The following is a 16975-nucleotide window of genomic DNA, read 5'->3' as shown; positions in this document are numbered from 1 at the left end:
CCCACAGACGTAACCACTTAGTATAGCTTCTTCTTTATTATGTTGGACATATTGTTCTATTCCTAACCCAAATGTGTTTTTCAGAAGTCATGAACAGCATTTCGCTGACTGTCACTAGAATGAGTCAGTATAGACAACGATTTGACAGTCACATAATGTCAACCCTACAATCTTAGGATTCGGTCTACTATTCTAGTGACAAAGACAAGTTCACTTGATGCTTAGAAAACAATCTTACAGGAGCACCAAATTGGACACAAAGTTTTCTTTTGATAATAGGTATTAAAAACCTGTCTTTATTTCTTGGGTCGAAAAGCCTTCATTCATCTTCCACATAACAGTTGCAGTGATAAAATCAATTGGCTCAAATATGTACCCACTGCACTGGGAGCATTTTATGGTATGCAGATGCGACGGATTATAAGCCGATGATGGTCACCCTTACCTGCATTGGCAAATGTAGTATTTTCTATCACTTTACAAACCTCTGGAGAGACCATCATATATAAAATATCGGACCATACATTTTTTACGGTTTCTACCTTTATCTGAATTTCTGCCTTCACGGTTCATATGACCGTCTACATTGAGTGTTGGGTCGGAAAACCAGGTGTGCAGCTGGCCTCGGTTATCAGGATGCAGACAGATTTCATTATCTAGAAGTTAGATTCAGACATTTTATTGTACGCAGGGTGAGAAATCACTATGACAACCAAGGGCTGTGAAAGTATAGCTGAAGTGGATAAATCGCTAGCTAGTCCAGTAAGTAAAGGGTTATTTTGATCGCAGTTTATCCAGTTGACAATTGGAGCTGGTTCATCCCAAATAACCGATGAGTCTTGATGAACAGTAATGTTAGCCATTTTGCGGATAAATGGTGTGGACGATTGAGAGTGAACCTTCACCTAGTTTAGCTAATAAAACTAATGCAGTCAAAGTCAATATTGAAAAATTATCGGGCTTTTTATTATGTGGGACTATACAATAAAATTCAAGTGAATTTCTATAGGACGTTAAATAAAGTCCTGCATAACAGAATACTCTCTAAGTCATTTTATTCAGAAATAAAGATAAATGTATTTCTTTGGATAAATGAATTTTTATCACAACAAGAATCGTTAGTTCCGATCAACTCTAAGTTGTCTGGCCGAACAAAATAGATAAAATTCTACAGAGTAGTATCATAAAGCCTCTCCTATTTTCCTCGCATGTGAATTAAGGCACTGCCTTGTGTTGTCATTCATGTGGTACCCTTACAATATCAGGAAATCGTCGCGTGTAGAAAAGAACTAAAATACTTAAATAAATCACTAGAATGGTGTGACACTACGAAAGTGAATAAGTATCTCAAAGTTAACTGCTCTGCACACTAGACACAAAGGAATGGACAGAAAATGTTGAGTTTCCATACATGCAGACACTGATAACGTACTAAGTTAAGGGTGATGTGATGCAGCGCAATTAGGCAATATCTATGTAAGTATTGCAAGTATAAGTCTAAAAGACGGTGACGGTATTGAAGAACAGTATATTTAGTTTCAGACCGAAGTAAGTGAATTTAAGACTAATAAGCTCAATATATTACATTGATTGTACCGGGATATGACCACCACACTTCGTTGAGAGCTTCCTGTTAATTATTGATTAAAATTAAAAAGTCAGCATCATTGTTGCACAGCCACAAAGATGTTGATTTTAGTGATTTAATAACCACTACGCAGTATTTATACACCAAAAAGACAGCAATAAATATGAGAATCTAACGTCCACGTGAAGGAAGAAAGGTTGATTTTTGGAAATTTCAACAGAGTTTGTTTAACATGTCCCCTGAATTTTGGTATTACAGATGAAAGTTGAAAATCCAACATAAATCTATCCTCTTTGCCATAGAGAAGCACAAGTGAAAATTTAATCACAGATTTCAAACTGTTTGGCAATGATAAATGTCCAACTCAGAACCAGTTTTAGTTCGTTTCACCCATCTCATCTATTGTATGTAAAGTTTCTGCTCATCGAGTTTCCAAATACTGAAGCTTCCGGTCATAGTGCGTAATGATAAATTCTCACTTAACCAAGTTTAAGCTACCTAACAACACCTAAGTATATGAAATTCTAAGCTCCGGCGAAAATACTTTCAGGATATCTATAGATAGCTTTTCGTATGAACTACCATCGTGTTGATGAAAAGCCTGGGACAGATTACGAAACTTGGCATCGATTCCTGGTTCATTATCACCATTAGGAGAGATCATCCGCTCAATAAAGCCAGTGCCTAAAACTTCCCGAATGTCACAATTGGCTGTATCACGATGTTCAAAAACATGGCCGATACTCTTGGGATTGGGTGTGTCACAAATCACAGCGACTAACTTAACAGTAAGATTCACGTGGCACTTGAGAACACAAAGGTCTACTGCAAACGACTCTTGTAACTTGGTCACATTATTTGTCGACGTGGAGTTGAAATTCAACTGTTTTACGGCGGGAAATGAATCCCAAAAGCAAATATTTCTGTAAGCCTTCGACGTTGATGCCAACCTCATTAGCTTTACATGTTAGATCTTGGTTGGATGCACTAAGTCACGTATCGTCACCAGATTACTATTGGGCTATGTCGTTCAACGCATCGCCCTAGAAAAGCAAGTCAGTTTACATCAAGTAATTCCCAACATATCGACTATCTTTACAGAATATCCTCGAACTCCTTTGTTCCTGACTTCCACTCTGACTGGGTTTTGTATCTTCGATTATAAAGTTGTTAAAGAAGACTCGTTGCCACAACCTAAATATCTATGACAAATTTGATTTTATTTCACCACCATACATACAAACTACCAGTACTTCGCTAAGATGTGGGCATCATCTTTAAGCTCACACTTCCCAAAGCGACTTACAGAAAAAACAGAACAATACTGACAAAAGGACTGGAACTAGACAAAGGAATATCAGGCTTGAAATGTGTAGCTACAATTATATTGGATCATACGAATCTATAGTGTTACGTTGTTGTTATAACTTTTTAGTTACGGTCAAACAGTGCTACCTCATGAATTTATGTCAACCGATGGCAGCCCATTAAGTGTGAGATTCTGTTGGCTGACACGAATCTCTCATTATGTTCAGGATTATCAGTCTAAAACAAGGCTGATTCTAGATAGGCTGGACTAACGGGGCAACCGAAGATTGTGACTGCAACAAACAATTACCTTCATAGAGGTAGCTCGTTATATAAGTGGCACGAAACAAAGACTTATTTGTCTCATGCCCGGAAGAAATAGTAAAACAAAGCCTAAACTTTGATGTCATGGTATTCAATTAATTGTTCTGTCAGCCTTTATATTTATACTTTGAAAAGCCTGTGTAATTCATTGCGCAAGAAATCCGTCTTTAGCTAACTGCGGCACTCTGGTTTTGGGGCTTATCCCCACAAACTTTATTGACTTTAATAGTAAGGGGTTAGTTTCGATTGTCTAAATTATCTAAACCCGAAGCTTTTCTTATTGCTGATTGTTGCGATCTACTTTCCTCGATAAATGTAAATGAACTGTGTGGGTTTTCTGCGTTGCTGACTCACATTTTTCTTTAGTTTTCTTTTTTCAACCATTCTAACTCAAGCTAATTTTCATGCTCCCCTAGTACACAAAGCATCAGACTAGACCAGAACTGCTGGATAAGGAAGACTGCTAGTTTTTAAATGACTATGAAGAAAACCCAAACATTTTCCCAAAACCTCCTGAATGTCTGGGGATGAGACGTATATGAGCTAAGTTAAAACTAGCTGAGAGGTTTTTATTGGTAGAGCCAGTACATCAGTAGTTACGGGCGTCTAATCAGAAGGCACTTTGTGTACTAGAGGAGCATGTGGAGCAGCGTGAGTGAGGAGCATTGGGGAAAAGAAAAACAAAAGAGGCGGGTTTGTGGGGAATAGTTAAAGTAGACCTATTTTGTGATCAAGTTTTGTTGCTACTTTCATTCTCCATCAATTATCATGGTTTGCACAACTACCATTATTGCTTGTAAAAGTGTATGTGAACACACATGAAATTACCAATTGATTGTCGCTCAAAAATACTCTGCTGCATACATGTACTGTTCTAGTTTCTGGACTGGCCAATCCATTCATTCTTCTCAAACCACATTTTAACCTCGTCACCTATCGACTTATCAATCCTGGCTATTTTTATATGATCGTATGTGTATTGACTGCTTATCCTTTTCATTAAGTGTCTGTAGTTTATTTTCGCTCTGACTATAAATATTGAGTACCGCTTGATTATATTGAGTTGACTAGCATGTCTCCCTTGATTCTCTGCTCTTCCTTCTCTGTGTTTCTCTGATTGTCTGTTCCGGTTAACGATCGTCTGAAATATACGTATTCAAACCTCATTCTCGTATTTCATTTATTTAATTTCGTTATTCACCAACGCGATTTATGTCGATAAAATATGCGAGGAATCTCAACATGTATATTTCGATGACAGTCAGCATACAATGCAACTGCAGTTAGACTCCGTGCTACTAAAAGTCGATGACCGAACAAACCCACAGAATGCACTTACATTTATTGAGGAAAACAGTATGCAACAATTATCAACAATACAAGCCTCAGATTATGACAGCCTCGGGACAGGAACCAGAAGGACACACTACAACGTCCTCATTCTACCATTTGTTTTCAGGCATTGGGGCTGAAACAATTGAACCGGGCAAATCTAATAGAGCGGTACTATGACTGTGGATCGATGTATATACGTTGGGAACATTAATCCCAGAATAACAGCTGATATCTTGTACGAACTTTTTCTCCAGGCTGGGCCTTTGGAAGGTGTTACCGTTAAAGACACATTCGCCTTCGTAACGTTTGAGGATGAAGAGTCTGTCCCATATGCTTGCTCACTTTTTGAAGGGATCACCTTATACGGTACGGAACTGAGAATCCGTCCAAGACAAAACTCTAAGTTTCAGGATCTAAAGATACGTTCTGTTCCACCTTCTGCCTACCAGTTTTTCAGGCCTCGAGTTGACCCTTCTTATTCAGCACCAATTCACCGAAGTCATTTCAATGAGAGTACGGACTATGTTAATCATACTAGTCACCGTCGTGATCCATTCCTGAGTTTTACTCCACCTGCGGGTAACCGACATTTGGCTCATGAAATTGGATATAACTATTACTCACGATATGAACATAACCTACATCCTTTACCATCATATGACCTTCCTCCGTATGGTTGGCAACACGGTCCTCCAGTCCCCCTTGAAAACCGTTTGTCTGAAAGAAGACGGTCTAATGAATACAGTAGACACATGAGCTCCGCACCGACTGCTAGTCGTAGAGAACGTAGTCCCTACTCTCGTTACAGCAGTTCCAGACCTGACAGTTCTTATAATAATCGGTACGGATAGCATCAAGGCTTTTCAACAGTATATGAACTCATTCCCCACTCTGTATTTCTATCAATAAAATGTTCAAAAAACTTGTGTCTTGTCCGCATATTTCTTTGTGTATATAAAATCTATTTGCAGGATATTTCTGATAAGGATTTAATCCATCCGGGGATAAAAAACATCAAACATGTCTTGGTTGTGACTTCTGGGAAGGGGGGTGTCGGGAAATCCACGGTTGCTGCCCAACTCGCCATTAACCTATGGAATAGTGGTTTCTCTGCTGGTATTCTTGATATTGATCTCTGTGGACCGTCTATACCTCGTATACTTGGTTTGGAAAACAACAAAGTCAGTAACAGTAAGAAGTTTTGCTTTTTTGTTTACAGCTTCATGTAGTAACAGAAATGTAAATAAAATTTTATCACCAAACTATATATATCGTGCTATTCGTTCTAAGTTTGCACATAAAATTCCTTGACATTGATATACTACCAATTAAACATCAAATGTTAAATTTTGTGCTAACTGTAAATTGTATTGGTCACCGAAACCCTTTTGAATGGAGAAATGTCCAACAGATGTTGGGAAACTAACAGTTTCTCTTCGATGTTTCCCTTGGCTTAATGGGGACTAAACGTAATTTCTATTTTCGGTCAACATGTGTGGATTAAGCACTCCAATTACTAAACTTGAAAAGATTAACTGTTCCAGTACCGGTAGCTTTCAGACACTGTCTTTGTCTCATGGGTTCAATTAACCAGTAATATTTTGGCTAAGATTATAACTTAAACTAAGAATTCAGAGAATGATATTTTTTATCGTAATAAGTTGTTAGTCACGTACTGAGTATGGGATGAGTTCCTAAAACTAGTTCATTTTTTCATGGCTACACTGGATTAGATCACATTTTTGAATTATTTATCGGATTAGTGTTCCCGGTGGCACATTGGAATTGGAGTATAAATGGCTCATGTTGGACATAGATTCCTCCTCGTCGTTACCACGGCCGATGTGTAGATTCTTATTTTGTAAATTTAAGTTAAATTATTCACCAGGTACTTGGATACGAGCCACTCTCTGAGTATAAAGACTTACGGCTTCAAGACGTGGGGCTTAATATGCCACTTACGTGTATTGCAAGTGCGATCGCTTTTCAAGTGTGAAGGATTGTTTAAACTGTTTTTCCGATAATTTCGCATCGTTCTCGATTCAATGGGTTAACCACGTCTTATTTATCCTATCGCTAGAGCTTCAATACTAAGCAGTTTTTCAAGTTTCCCACTTAAATTAGGTCTTTATTCTTTTTTGCAATATCTAATTCAAGCATGTTGTGTAGGTAAGTCTAAATGAATATATCATTCTAACTTCCGAACTAATAAAGATTTTCGTATATCCAGTTATTTATGATATAGTAGTAGTTCTGACCACACTCAGGTTCCAGAATGAATTCGATAAGTGGACTTCTGACATTATGGCGGAGTGATTGGAAGTAAAGCTCACAGACCGAGGACTTCTAGCCTCACATTTTACCGTTGATAGATCTGATACCTGGATGATAAACATATTTCGACTTCACAATCAGTCACAACGTAGAACCTGGTAAGAATGTACATCGGCTCAAGTTGCCATACCCCATTAGCACAGAGAAATTAAATTGTCAAACCAAGTCCTAGAATAGTAGTTGGTAACAGTATCAGTGGCACTAGATTATGGATAGAAGTTGCGATTCAAGATGTAAATGAAAATAGAAATGGTTATAAGGAATTTAGAATGTCAGAATTTGAAGGAAAACAAAGAATAGAAGCGTCTGAGTCATTGAAAACGATTTAAAGTTATATCATTCAGAGCCTCTAAGCATTGATTACGATAATCATGCGGACCCCAACCAGGTAGTGTACGCATACTAACATGGCTTAGTTCAACTGGCAGTGACTTCATGGATTGATGCTATATTTTGGTTTGGCTGCCCCTAGCTTTTTCAGCTTACTCCTGCATCAGATAACATCGTTGGTCAAGGTAGGTGGTGTTTGTGCATATATAAGAAATGTACCAACCACCTCAGCTGAATATTTACCGCTTCAATCGATCTATCATCCTTACCTAGTACTCTTTTTCTAACCCGAACACTGCATACTTGTTAGTCCTGAAATACACGACCAACTCCTTGAAGACATTTATGATCGAGTTCCAGTAAACTAAGAATATCCTCTACTCTTGATGGCCATGTTTCACATGCATAAAGTAGAACGGAGTGGACTGCTGCCCAGTAAACTTGCCCTTTGGTTGGAAGATGGATATCTCACCTACACCGCAAGCGATACAAGTTAGCAAAATCCAATCGAGTCTTCTGAATCCGTACCGAGATTTCGTCGAACACCTTACCACTAGTGAGGCAGTCGATGCGTTTACCTACTTCTCTCCCCATCAGTGATTCAGGAGCTGACGCAAGTTGATCCTGGAGCAAGGTTTTACATTTGTAGGAGATAACCGCATCCGAAATATACTTGAGTTTTTTTTACTGTGGTCAGAGAACAACATTTTTTCAGCGTCTTCATGAAACAAAACTATATCCACTGCGTGTTCTAAGTCAACAAGTGAATCTCTTGGTAGAAGATCAATTTCCGGAAAGTCAAACGATGACATTGTTATTTCTAAAAGCATGTCCATGACGAAGTTAGATAAAAATGGAGAAAGTGAACAAGCCTAATAAACACCACCGCCATAAGCTCTAACTCGACCAGGAGTTTTAGAGCAGAGAGCCTGTACAAGGTGAGTATACTTCTTAGGCATATATCAATGGTGCGAGATTCTAGAGTCTTAGAGAAGCCTATTGTTCTATCTGATACGAGGTTCGAACATAAAAAGCTACATATAGTTTAGAGCTTGTTTATTAAGAGATGAGACAGGGTCCTAATCGTCAATAAGATCTCGAGTGCTGATAGAGGTATGAGAGCGGTTGTCACTTCCCAGTTGCCCGCACTGTGAACAAACATTTATTTTTGAGGAACCTATGAAAGAAGCTGAATTATTGATGTTCTTAACAACCTGGTAGCAAGACTGCATACACCAAGGGACGATTGCTTGAGCCTAGTCCCGAACAGTCTTTTTTTGGGAAGTTTTTGTTGTTTTAGCTCCGCACATCAAAAGGTCTTCCTTCTGGAGACAGAAGTCCGTGGGGTAAGGTGATGTGACAATTTAGTCAGCCTTTTCTAACCCCTTTCTTCCCTTGTGAGAAGACAGTATCGCTGCAGATTTTGGTTTTCCGACGGAAACAGTATGATTTCGCATTCGGATCATAATCCACTGTTTCTAGTCTCATCGTTCTCCAACCGACCTGCATAGGATGGTGGGACCTATATGAACATGTGTTCCAGCCAATATAATTCGACTGAGTTATCAAGACAGGCAAGCCCGACTACCACCATATCAGGGTGACAGCTGCGGCCGGGTTTCGGCTTATTTTAAACTCGTAGTTACGTCTGTTACTCCTCGTGTAGGAGCATAGGGTGCCCATCAGCACTTTCCATCCAACCCTGTCCTGGACAATCCTTTACAGTTGTTATTCATCCCTTTCATATATGCTTCTATTTACTGGCTTAATGTGTTATTTGGCATTCCTCTTTTCCGCTTCCCTTCACGATTCCAAGTTCGGGCTTGCCTCATGATGCAATTTGGTGATTCCCGTAATATATGTCCTATCCACTCCCAACGTCTTTTCTTAATTTCCTCCTCAGCTGGAAGCTGGTTTGTCCTCTCCCACAGAAGACTGTTGTTAATGGTATCCGGCCAATGGATGTTAAATATCTTGCATAGAAAACTTTATAAACACTTGTACCCTCTTGACGATGGTTGTAGTAGTTCTCCACGTTTCAGCTCCGTACAGTAGAACTGTCTTGACGTTCGTATTGAAGATTCTGATGTTGATATTGGTCGACAGTTGAGTCCCATATATTCTTCAATTGTAGGAATGCTGTTGTCGCTTTGCCAATCCTCGCTAAACTCGTAGTTACCTTTTTATATTTGTTATACACAATTTTGAAATCAGCTGATAAGTTCAACTTCTAGTTTTTACTTTTTGAACATCTGTTTTGGTTTTCAGATTCATTCATGCGCTGAAGGCTGGTTACCTGTCTATGCTGACGGACACACCAAACGCTTTCCTGTAGTGTCAATTGGATTTCTGTTAGATAATCCCGATTCTGCAGTTATTTGGCGTGGACCACGCAAAGGCAGCATGGTGGGTGAATTTTTGAATTCAGTTTGTTGGGGAAAGCTTGACTATCTGGTCATCGATACTCCTCCTGGAACATCAGATGAACATATAACTGTCCTCGAACATCTACAGAAGTCCACGTCTGATGTAGATGTAGGAATTATTATTGTTTCAACTCCACAGGTGAATTAACTTTCGTTCTCGATAAATTATCATTGATATTTTTTAAACCTTTAATTTCTCATTTCTATTCGTTCGTTTCAAACTACCTATTGTTCAATAAGTGAACAAAGTAAGTTCATAAAAACTTGATCCGACAAATTCAGAGTCTATCAAACTTATCCTTTACTGCATTCTCCCATTCCTGTCAATACACTTATCCTATCTGGGTTTCTATTGCTCAATATATTCCTCGAGGTCCTTAAAAATCAATCGGTGTAGGTGTCTCGATGTCTTACTTTTTGGTGGAGTCATCCGTTCACTAAGCCGGAGACTAAAAAGACTTAAGGATTCTACACATTCAAAGTTAACATCAACATGAAATGTTGACGGTCAGTCAGACTGTGCATAATCCTTGCTTTCACTAAAATGATTGACCGATTTGAAATGTGTTGGTTTTTCCAGTCCCTCAATACGTCATAAATTTCTCGATACTTCCGAAGTTTCAATAAAAGCTTAATAGTTTAGTGTGTATTTTCAGTTGGTGTCAGACAGTTGAAAAAAATCACTTTCAGAATATACGTACTTTTAGTGTTTCACTGCTGTCGTCAGAATTTGGACTTTCTTTGTTCCTATCCTTCGTTATCGTGATGTGTATTTTAGTACTCAACCCAATTAGTGCATATCCTAGGGCTTGTTTTGTTTACATCCATCTGTATATTGTACTTCATTTATGTGGTCGGATTCATTTTGGTCGACAGTTGTTGAACTGAGGATCACTTCTCCACTCACCTTTCTGTTTATTTATCATCCGTTGAAAAGTTATTCTACCTATCGGGATTTCGACATTCTTACAATACTATTGATCATCCTATAAACTGATTTATAACCTACTAAATATAAACCTTAACGTAATAGACGAGGCGAATCACTTATTTAAAGTAAGGCAAAAGAAAGGAGATCTCAGCAAGTGTGAGAACTACAAAAGCATCTCAATACCAGGAAGTCTTCAACAGGGTATTGTTTAGCAGAATGGAGGACTCCGTAGACGCCCAGCTCCGAGATCAAATGGCTGGATTCCGTAAGGATCGATCGTGTACAGACCAAATCGCGATTCATTGTGGAACAATCAATTGAATGGAATTCATCACTCTACATCAACTTCATTGACTACGAGAAAGCATTTGAAAGCGTGAACAGGACAACACTATGGAGGCTTCTTCGACACTACGGCGTGCCTGAGAAGATACTCAATATCATACGGAATTCCTATGATGGATTAAACTGCAAAATTGTGCATGGAGGACAGTTGACAGACTCGTTCGAGGTAAAGACTGGTGTCAGGCAAGGTTGCTTACTCTCACCCTTTCTCTTTCTCCTAGTGCTCGACTGGATCATGAAGACATCAACATCTGTAGGTAAGCACAGGATGCAATGGACATCTAGGATGCAGCTGGACGATCTAGACTTCGCAGATGATCTGGCTGGAAATGGATAGGACACACATTGGGGGAAGCACCCAACTGCTTCACAAGGCAAGCCCTCACATGGAATCCTCAAGGCCAAAGGGAGAGAGGAAGACCAAAGGACACATTACGCCGATAAATGGAGATAGACATGAGAAGAATGAACAACAATTGGATAGAACTATAAAGGAAGGTCCAGGACAGAGTGTGTTGGAGAATGCTAGTCGGCGGCCTATGATCTATTGGGAGTAACAGGCGTAGGTAAGTAAAAAGTTTCATGGACGACCCACTTCTGTTTTCTTAAACCTTTGGTAAAATGGATTTTGAACCATCCTGATACTGTCCAGAAAAACGTTGGGCTAATTGACTTATATAATTCCGAATGCAATGCATCTTTTGGCTAATATATGATCACATAAGTTATTCAGCAAGTAAGTACCTGGGTAAAAGTGAGACTAAGTGTGCGGGCTAATTACACTTGGATATTGAGGAATAATTGTAGATTAGGATGAGGATGTTGGCATAACCACAACACTTCCAACCCTAATGATGCTACCTGGTTACCCAAGCCGAATTAGGTGAGGTATAGTCCTAACCTGAACTTATATAAACTAAAGTTCATTGGCAAAACACGATCCTATCTTAATGAGCAAAAGTTATCCCATTGCAATAGAATGATTTCAGATGGAATTTTAATGAATAGTCTTTTTATGATAATGTGTTATGATTATTGTAGCTTATTTTAGAAGGCAGTTAAGTATATTTTATCACACTAGATGATTTGATTCTATCAGAATATTTGACAACCAGTATACTAATTGTTATGTGCTATTACATTATTTACTACTTTGGATCCTTTTTCTTTCATACGGTTATTTCCTTGTGCAAGAACATGATTTTCAGAGCAATATAAATTCATTTTATTTCAAGGCATTCTATCACTCAAGCAGCTTAGTTACGACTAGCATTATGCTTACAAACGTTTAATATAACCAATTTAATGAAGTTGAGGTAAATTTTGGAAACTGGACAGAAAATTGTAAGACGTGGACAACAAAAAATATACATACTGATTTAAAAGTAATGGGTATTTTTATTTGGAGAAGTCGAATAAAACCTGAGGAGAATTTGTTATTACTATCATTTATAATTGAGAATCAATTAAAATAGACAAATAATTGATTGTATAACTAACTGTCGTGATTGAGACAAAATAGACTTATTATGTAAACGTCAGTAGTTATAGGTAGAATTAAATTGAGTAATTTTTCTTTGTTAGAGAGTATCCTTGTGCGATGTAAGTCGGGAGATTGGATTTTGTATGAAAACAAATATGAAAATAATTGGTTTAATTGAAAATATGAGTGGATACAAATGTCCCAATTGTACTCAGTGTACGAACCTGTTTTCATACGGAGGTGCTGAAGCATTGGCTGTTGAGAAAAATGTTCGATTTTTGGGTATGTATAATAGTAGTATAAATTTATGTCTGACTTTACCTTACTATTTGATATGATCATTACTAGACATAAATAAATGTTAATCTAAGAAAGTCAAACAACCATTCTAAAATACTCTAGATTCCCCTTGTATAATATAACAACATATATAAATGAACAATATTGTTCCGTTAGGTCGTCATCACTTTAATGTTTACGAGTATTTTTATGAAAACATTAAACCAATCAAGGGAATTCGTTAGTCAGTGATCATAGTGAAATAGATTGTATAACTACACATAGCTGATAAAAATATGAATTGATAGCAAGAAGGCAATAACAGTAAGAATAATAAAATTACTAGTCAGTGGTTCAACATGTAAAGTAGATCAAACTTGGATAAATAGACTTTAAAATAATAATCACAAGACATCAATATTACGTAGTAAAAAGTGTGTAAATGATTAGATAATAAAGGATATAAACGGAAGTGAATAATAATAAACGTGTATGGGATGTGAAAGAAATTAACAAAATCGTCTATAAATTCATATCCAGCCAAGGAAGGGACAATGGTTTCACGAATTTCTAAACACAAACTAGGATTCTGAGTGCGGATCCCTTTAGCTTCTGATATATGGAAGAGACGGGAACGAACCCTATTTGGAAATAACGAAGTTATTATCGACCACTCGAAATGATATGTTTTTATCTACCATATGATCAATGTCAACTAGATGTATCAAGGAAGAGGTGCGTATGGTCTTTGTTTGACCCTTTCTAAACCATGCTAGGAGATGTTCAATCAAGTATTTAGTAGATTTTTAAAACATTAACTAAAAAACACGTGCTATCTTGTTTTTTTCCAAGTATCAGCAACATTTTCCAACTTAAAAGATCACTAACTGAGCAGTTTCAAGAAGAGTTCTTACAAGTAGCCTATTAAGATCTCTGATTAAATATTTGTCATACATAATGTGTCTGCAACGAAAAAATATTTTTCTATTGCTATAATCTAATTTTGTTACTTATCGTAGAGTGAATATCTGGTCTATACAACTACGGCCAGGTTGAAAAGCAGCCTGGTCTTCTCTAGTCCGCTCTTCACGAGCTTTGGTCAGGCGTCGAAGTATTATTGAGGCACTATATTAGTCAAACTGATTCCTCTGTGATTGTCACAAGAGGACTTTTGTCTTTTTTTACAGACGGACACAATCAGTGATTGAGATCAGTCAGATGGAATTACGTCCAGTTCCCAGATCCTACCTAAGACTTAAGTCAATCTTGCTGCTAATACTGGACACTTCGACAGTATAATTTATGTAGGCAATAAATATATAAAGATTTTCAATAACTGTTCATTACGTTTGAACTCTCTATGTGAAGAGTTCGCATCATCTCACCTTGTTGATTGATATTCCATATACTTTATATGTGTCCACTTTGGTATAATATATTTAAGAAAAACTAACCGCAATTCTTCGACATTTTAAATTTTTTAATAGGTCGACTACCTTTTGATTCTTCTTTGACTGTCGCTTGCGATCGTGCGGGAGATTTCCAATCAAAGATTTACACCAGTGAAAATACAAAGCTTTTGACTGAAAAAATACTTTCGGTATTATCTGTTTGATTTCTTTTGTAAATATCAAGAGGTGTACAGTATGTGCTTGTTTTTTCTCGCTTCACTTGATCATCATAATTGAAGAAATGAATAATAATCGTACAGCACACTTTCCGATTTCTTAGCAAGCTTTTTTTAACATGACAAATATTAGGTTATCTTTCATCCTAATACCAACCAAAGAAGCTTCGTTTATCATGGCTTTTGTGTTTCATTCATGTTGAGTTGCGTGAGTTCGTTGTACAGGGATTGCAGTGAATTACTTTTAATTTGAATAGATTTTTTGACCGTATTATGATTTAGTGAATCTACACTATGATTTACACATGTGAACTGATATTGTGTGTATGTTATCGTTGTTATTACATCGAACATAATTCTGTAATTCAATTGAATGTTCACGAGCACTGTGAAAACTACACACTTGTAAAATAGCTCACTACTTACTTACGCCTTTTACCCCTAGTGGAGGAGCATAGGCCTCTCACTAGGATTCTCCATCACACTGACCTGGACAATCCTTTCCAGTTGTTATTCATTCTTTCGATTTCTGCTTCCGATTCTCGACGCAATATGTTCTTTGGTCTTCCTCTTTGCCGTTTTCCTTCAGGTCTCTAAGTTAGTGCTTGACTCGTGATGCCGTTTAATGATTTCCACTCATAAATGTGTATGAAGTTTTTTACACTCTCACCCGCTCGTTTCTCTGTGTACTTGCGGGTTTTTACTAATCATTAACAGTCTACTCTTTCTACAACTGATGTTCTGGTTTTTCAATAATCTCGAGTAGATTCATATTACTACTAGGAAATTTGGCCTTCGTAAATAGTCAGCATCAATGTAAATCACTAAATCATATGTATGTCTAAAAATATCATTATAACCAAGTTCACAGTCAGTTTTTAACCTTATTCTAACAAATTTATTTGCGAGAAATTCAAAGTTTCTCTTTCTAAAAAAATATAGAAAATTTTATAAAACTTTTGTATAAGTTGATAGGCTGTATACTACAAACTATCTAATTAAATAAGTAATTTATGAAGTACAAATCTTTATTATCTTGAAGACTACCTTGTTATAGTAGTAAGCAAAGCAGTTCAAATTATTGATTCTGTGATTTTGTCATGTTTCATCATCTTAGTTTGTATACCTGAAGAAAAGTCCCCACAAGTTATAAATTTTAAGTTGGTTGAGTAAGATTGTGTTTGGGGGCTTGGATGTACTGAGTTCGATCCCATTTTATATCTGGGGCGTTAAGTATTAAGGAGTGACAAACTGAGGAATCATAGTTTTCGAAAATTCTACATTTCGATATAAGTATCCAGTGCAAAATAAATGTGTTGTGACTTTTGACCAGTCAAATTCTTAAAGTAGTTCACATACACTACGTAAAGCATGACTACCCTTTTTTGTTAAATCGAGACCCTATTTTGCTGTTGATTTTCCTCCAAAAGTTATGAGTTATCGCTAATGCTTACTAAGTAACTGAATAATAATTTAGTCGACAGTCAGTAGGAGGCATTGTCAATGGGTACTCTAATATAAAGATATTATCCTACTATAATTGCTGCGAAGATTTTCTTTGGGAGACATTATATTTAAAATGATCTCAGCGATTGAGATTTAAATAATCCCAGCGTTTCGTCCAGCTAACTTGTCTGGACTTCTTCAGGGTAATAATCAGAACCATCAGAGAAATATATATATCGTTTAACAATCAAATCTATACTGTGCTAATCCAATCATATTTAGATGTTGATTTTAGTAAATAGGGTATATAAGATATCTATAAGATCAATTGTCATGATTAAAATGCAGCTAACGTGGGAGAAACATCCAGACAATCGAATTTAAGGTTGAAGAAACACAAACAGTGTTTGAAAAATTTTCCCGAAACCTCAGTGGACATAAGGAAATTCGAGAATAAGTCTGCGATAGCGTTACATGCGTTAGAAACGGGACACAGGATTAATTTTGAAGGGGCCGAAATACTTCAGAAAGGTTTTAACACTCATAAAGAAAAATTGACAACAGAAGCTCTGGGCATATGGGTGAATAAGAACAGTCTAAATAGAAAGGATGGTATTCAGCTAGCAACCATTTGGCAAATATTCATTAACAAGTAATTGGGCCCTTTTATTCAACCTGTTTATTTCACTTGCATCGTTATTATGACTGAAGGTCATGTGGATTATTTTAGCGATACAATCATGTATTTGATGATTCTCATTTTACATGCACATCAATGATTCAGAAACGACTTTTCAACCTTCAACTTGCACTTTTATTTTTCCTTCGTATAAAAACATTAACACCTAATATCAATTATTAACAACTCAGCAAATATGGATAGTGGTTAGCAGTGGAATCCAGGACGTGCGTTTCGTCCTATTTGGGACTAGTCAGCTGGATGTACCTGCATCTCAGAGTTGATGCTCACTCTGGGACTCGAACCCAGTACCTTTCGCTTCAAACGCCATCGCGTTATCCACTCGGCCACTGAGTCCTGATAGCCACTTGCTTGTGCAATGGGGTGAAGTTGAAATTTACTTGTTGTTTGTTTGGATCTTCCCATTGATGCTTGCCACTATCCATCTTTGCTTACCATGCTTGTGAATTTAGGCTATATCGAGGCAATATTCACAATTAGAGACTGGCCAGTTGCAGTCCTAAAAACATCAATGGGAAG

At 37.3% G+C, this 16975-nt stretch overlaps 2 protein-coding genes and 1 non-coding gene across 3 annotated transcripts; 2 read left to right on the top strand and 1 right to left on the bottom strand.

Moving 5' to 3' along the window:
* Positions 1 to 4728: 4728 nt before the first annotated feature.
* Smp_210390 (putative nucleotide binding protein 2 (nbp 2)) lies at positions 4729 to 5784 on the top strand (the record flags this gene model as incomplete). Its single annotated transcript, XM_018794834.1, has 2 exons — positions 4729 to 5396; positions 5658 to 5784. 2 exons carry the CDS (start codon positions 4729 to 4731, stop codon positions 5782 to 5784), a joined length of 795 nt encoding a protein of 264 aa, XP_018649206.1.
* Positions 5785 to 9622: 3838 nt separating this feature from the next.
* Smp_210380 (putative nucleotide binding protein 2 (nbp 2)) lies at positions 9623 to 14298 on the top strand (the record flags this gene model as incomplete). Its single annotated transcript, XM_018794833.1, has 3 exons — positions 9623 to 9784; positions 12506 to 12686; positions 14171 to 14298. 3 exons carry the CDS (start codon positions 9623 to 9625, stop codon positions 14296 to 14298), a joined length of 471 nt encoding a protein of 156 aa, XP_018649205.1.
* Positions 14299 to 16720: 2422 nt separating this feature from the next.
* Positions 16721 to 16791, bottom strand: Smp_tRNA_02183_Pseudo_TTG.1.1. The gene has a single exon. It is a non-coding gene (tRNA).
* Positions 16792 to 16975: the final 184 nt, after the last annotated feature.

This window comes from Schistosoma mansoni, chromosome 1, assembly GCF_000237925.1.
Source record: "Schistosoma mansoni strain Puerto Rico chromosome 1, complete genome".
Taxonomy (NCBI): Eukaryota; Metazoa; Platyhelminthes; class Trematoda; order Strigeidida; family Schistosomatidae; genus Schistosoma; species Schistosoma mansoni.
Note: the sequence above shows the minus strand (reverse complement) of the source record. Positions and strands in the feature narration are given on the sequence as shown.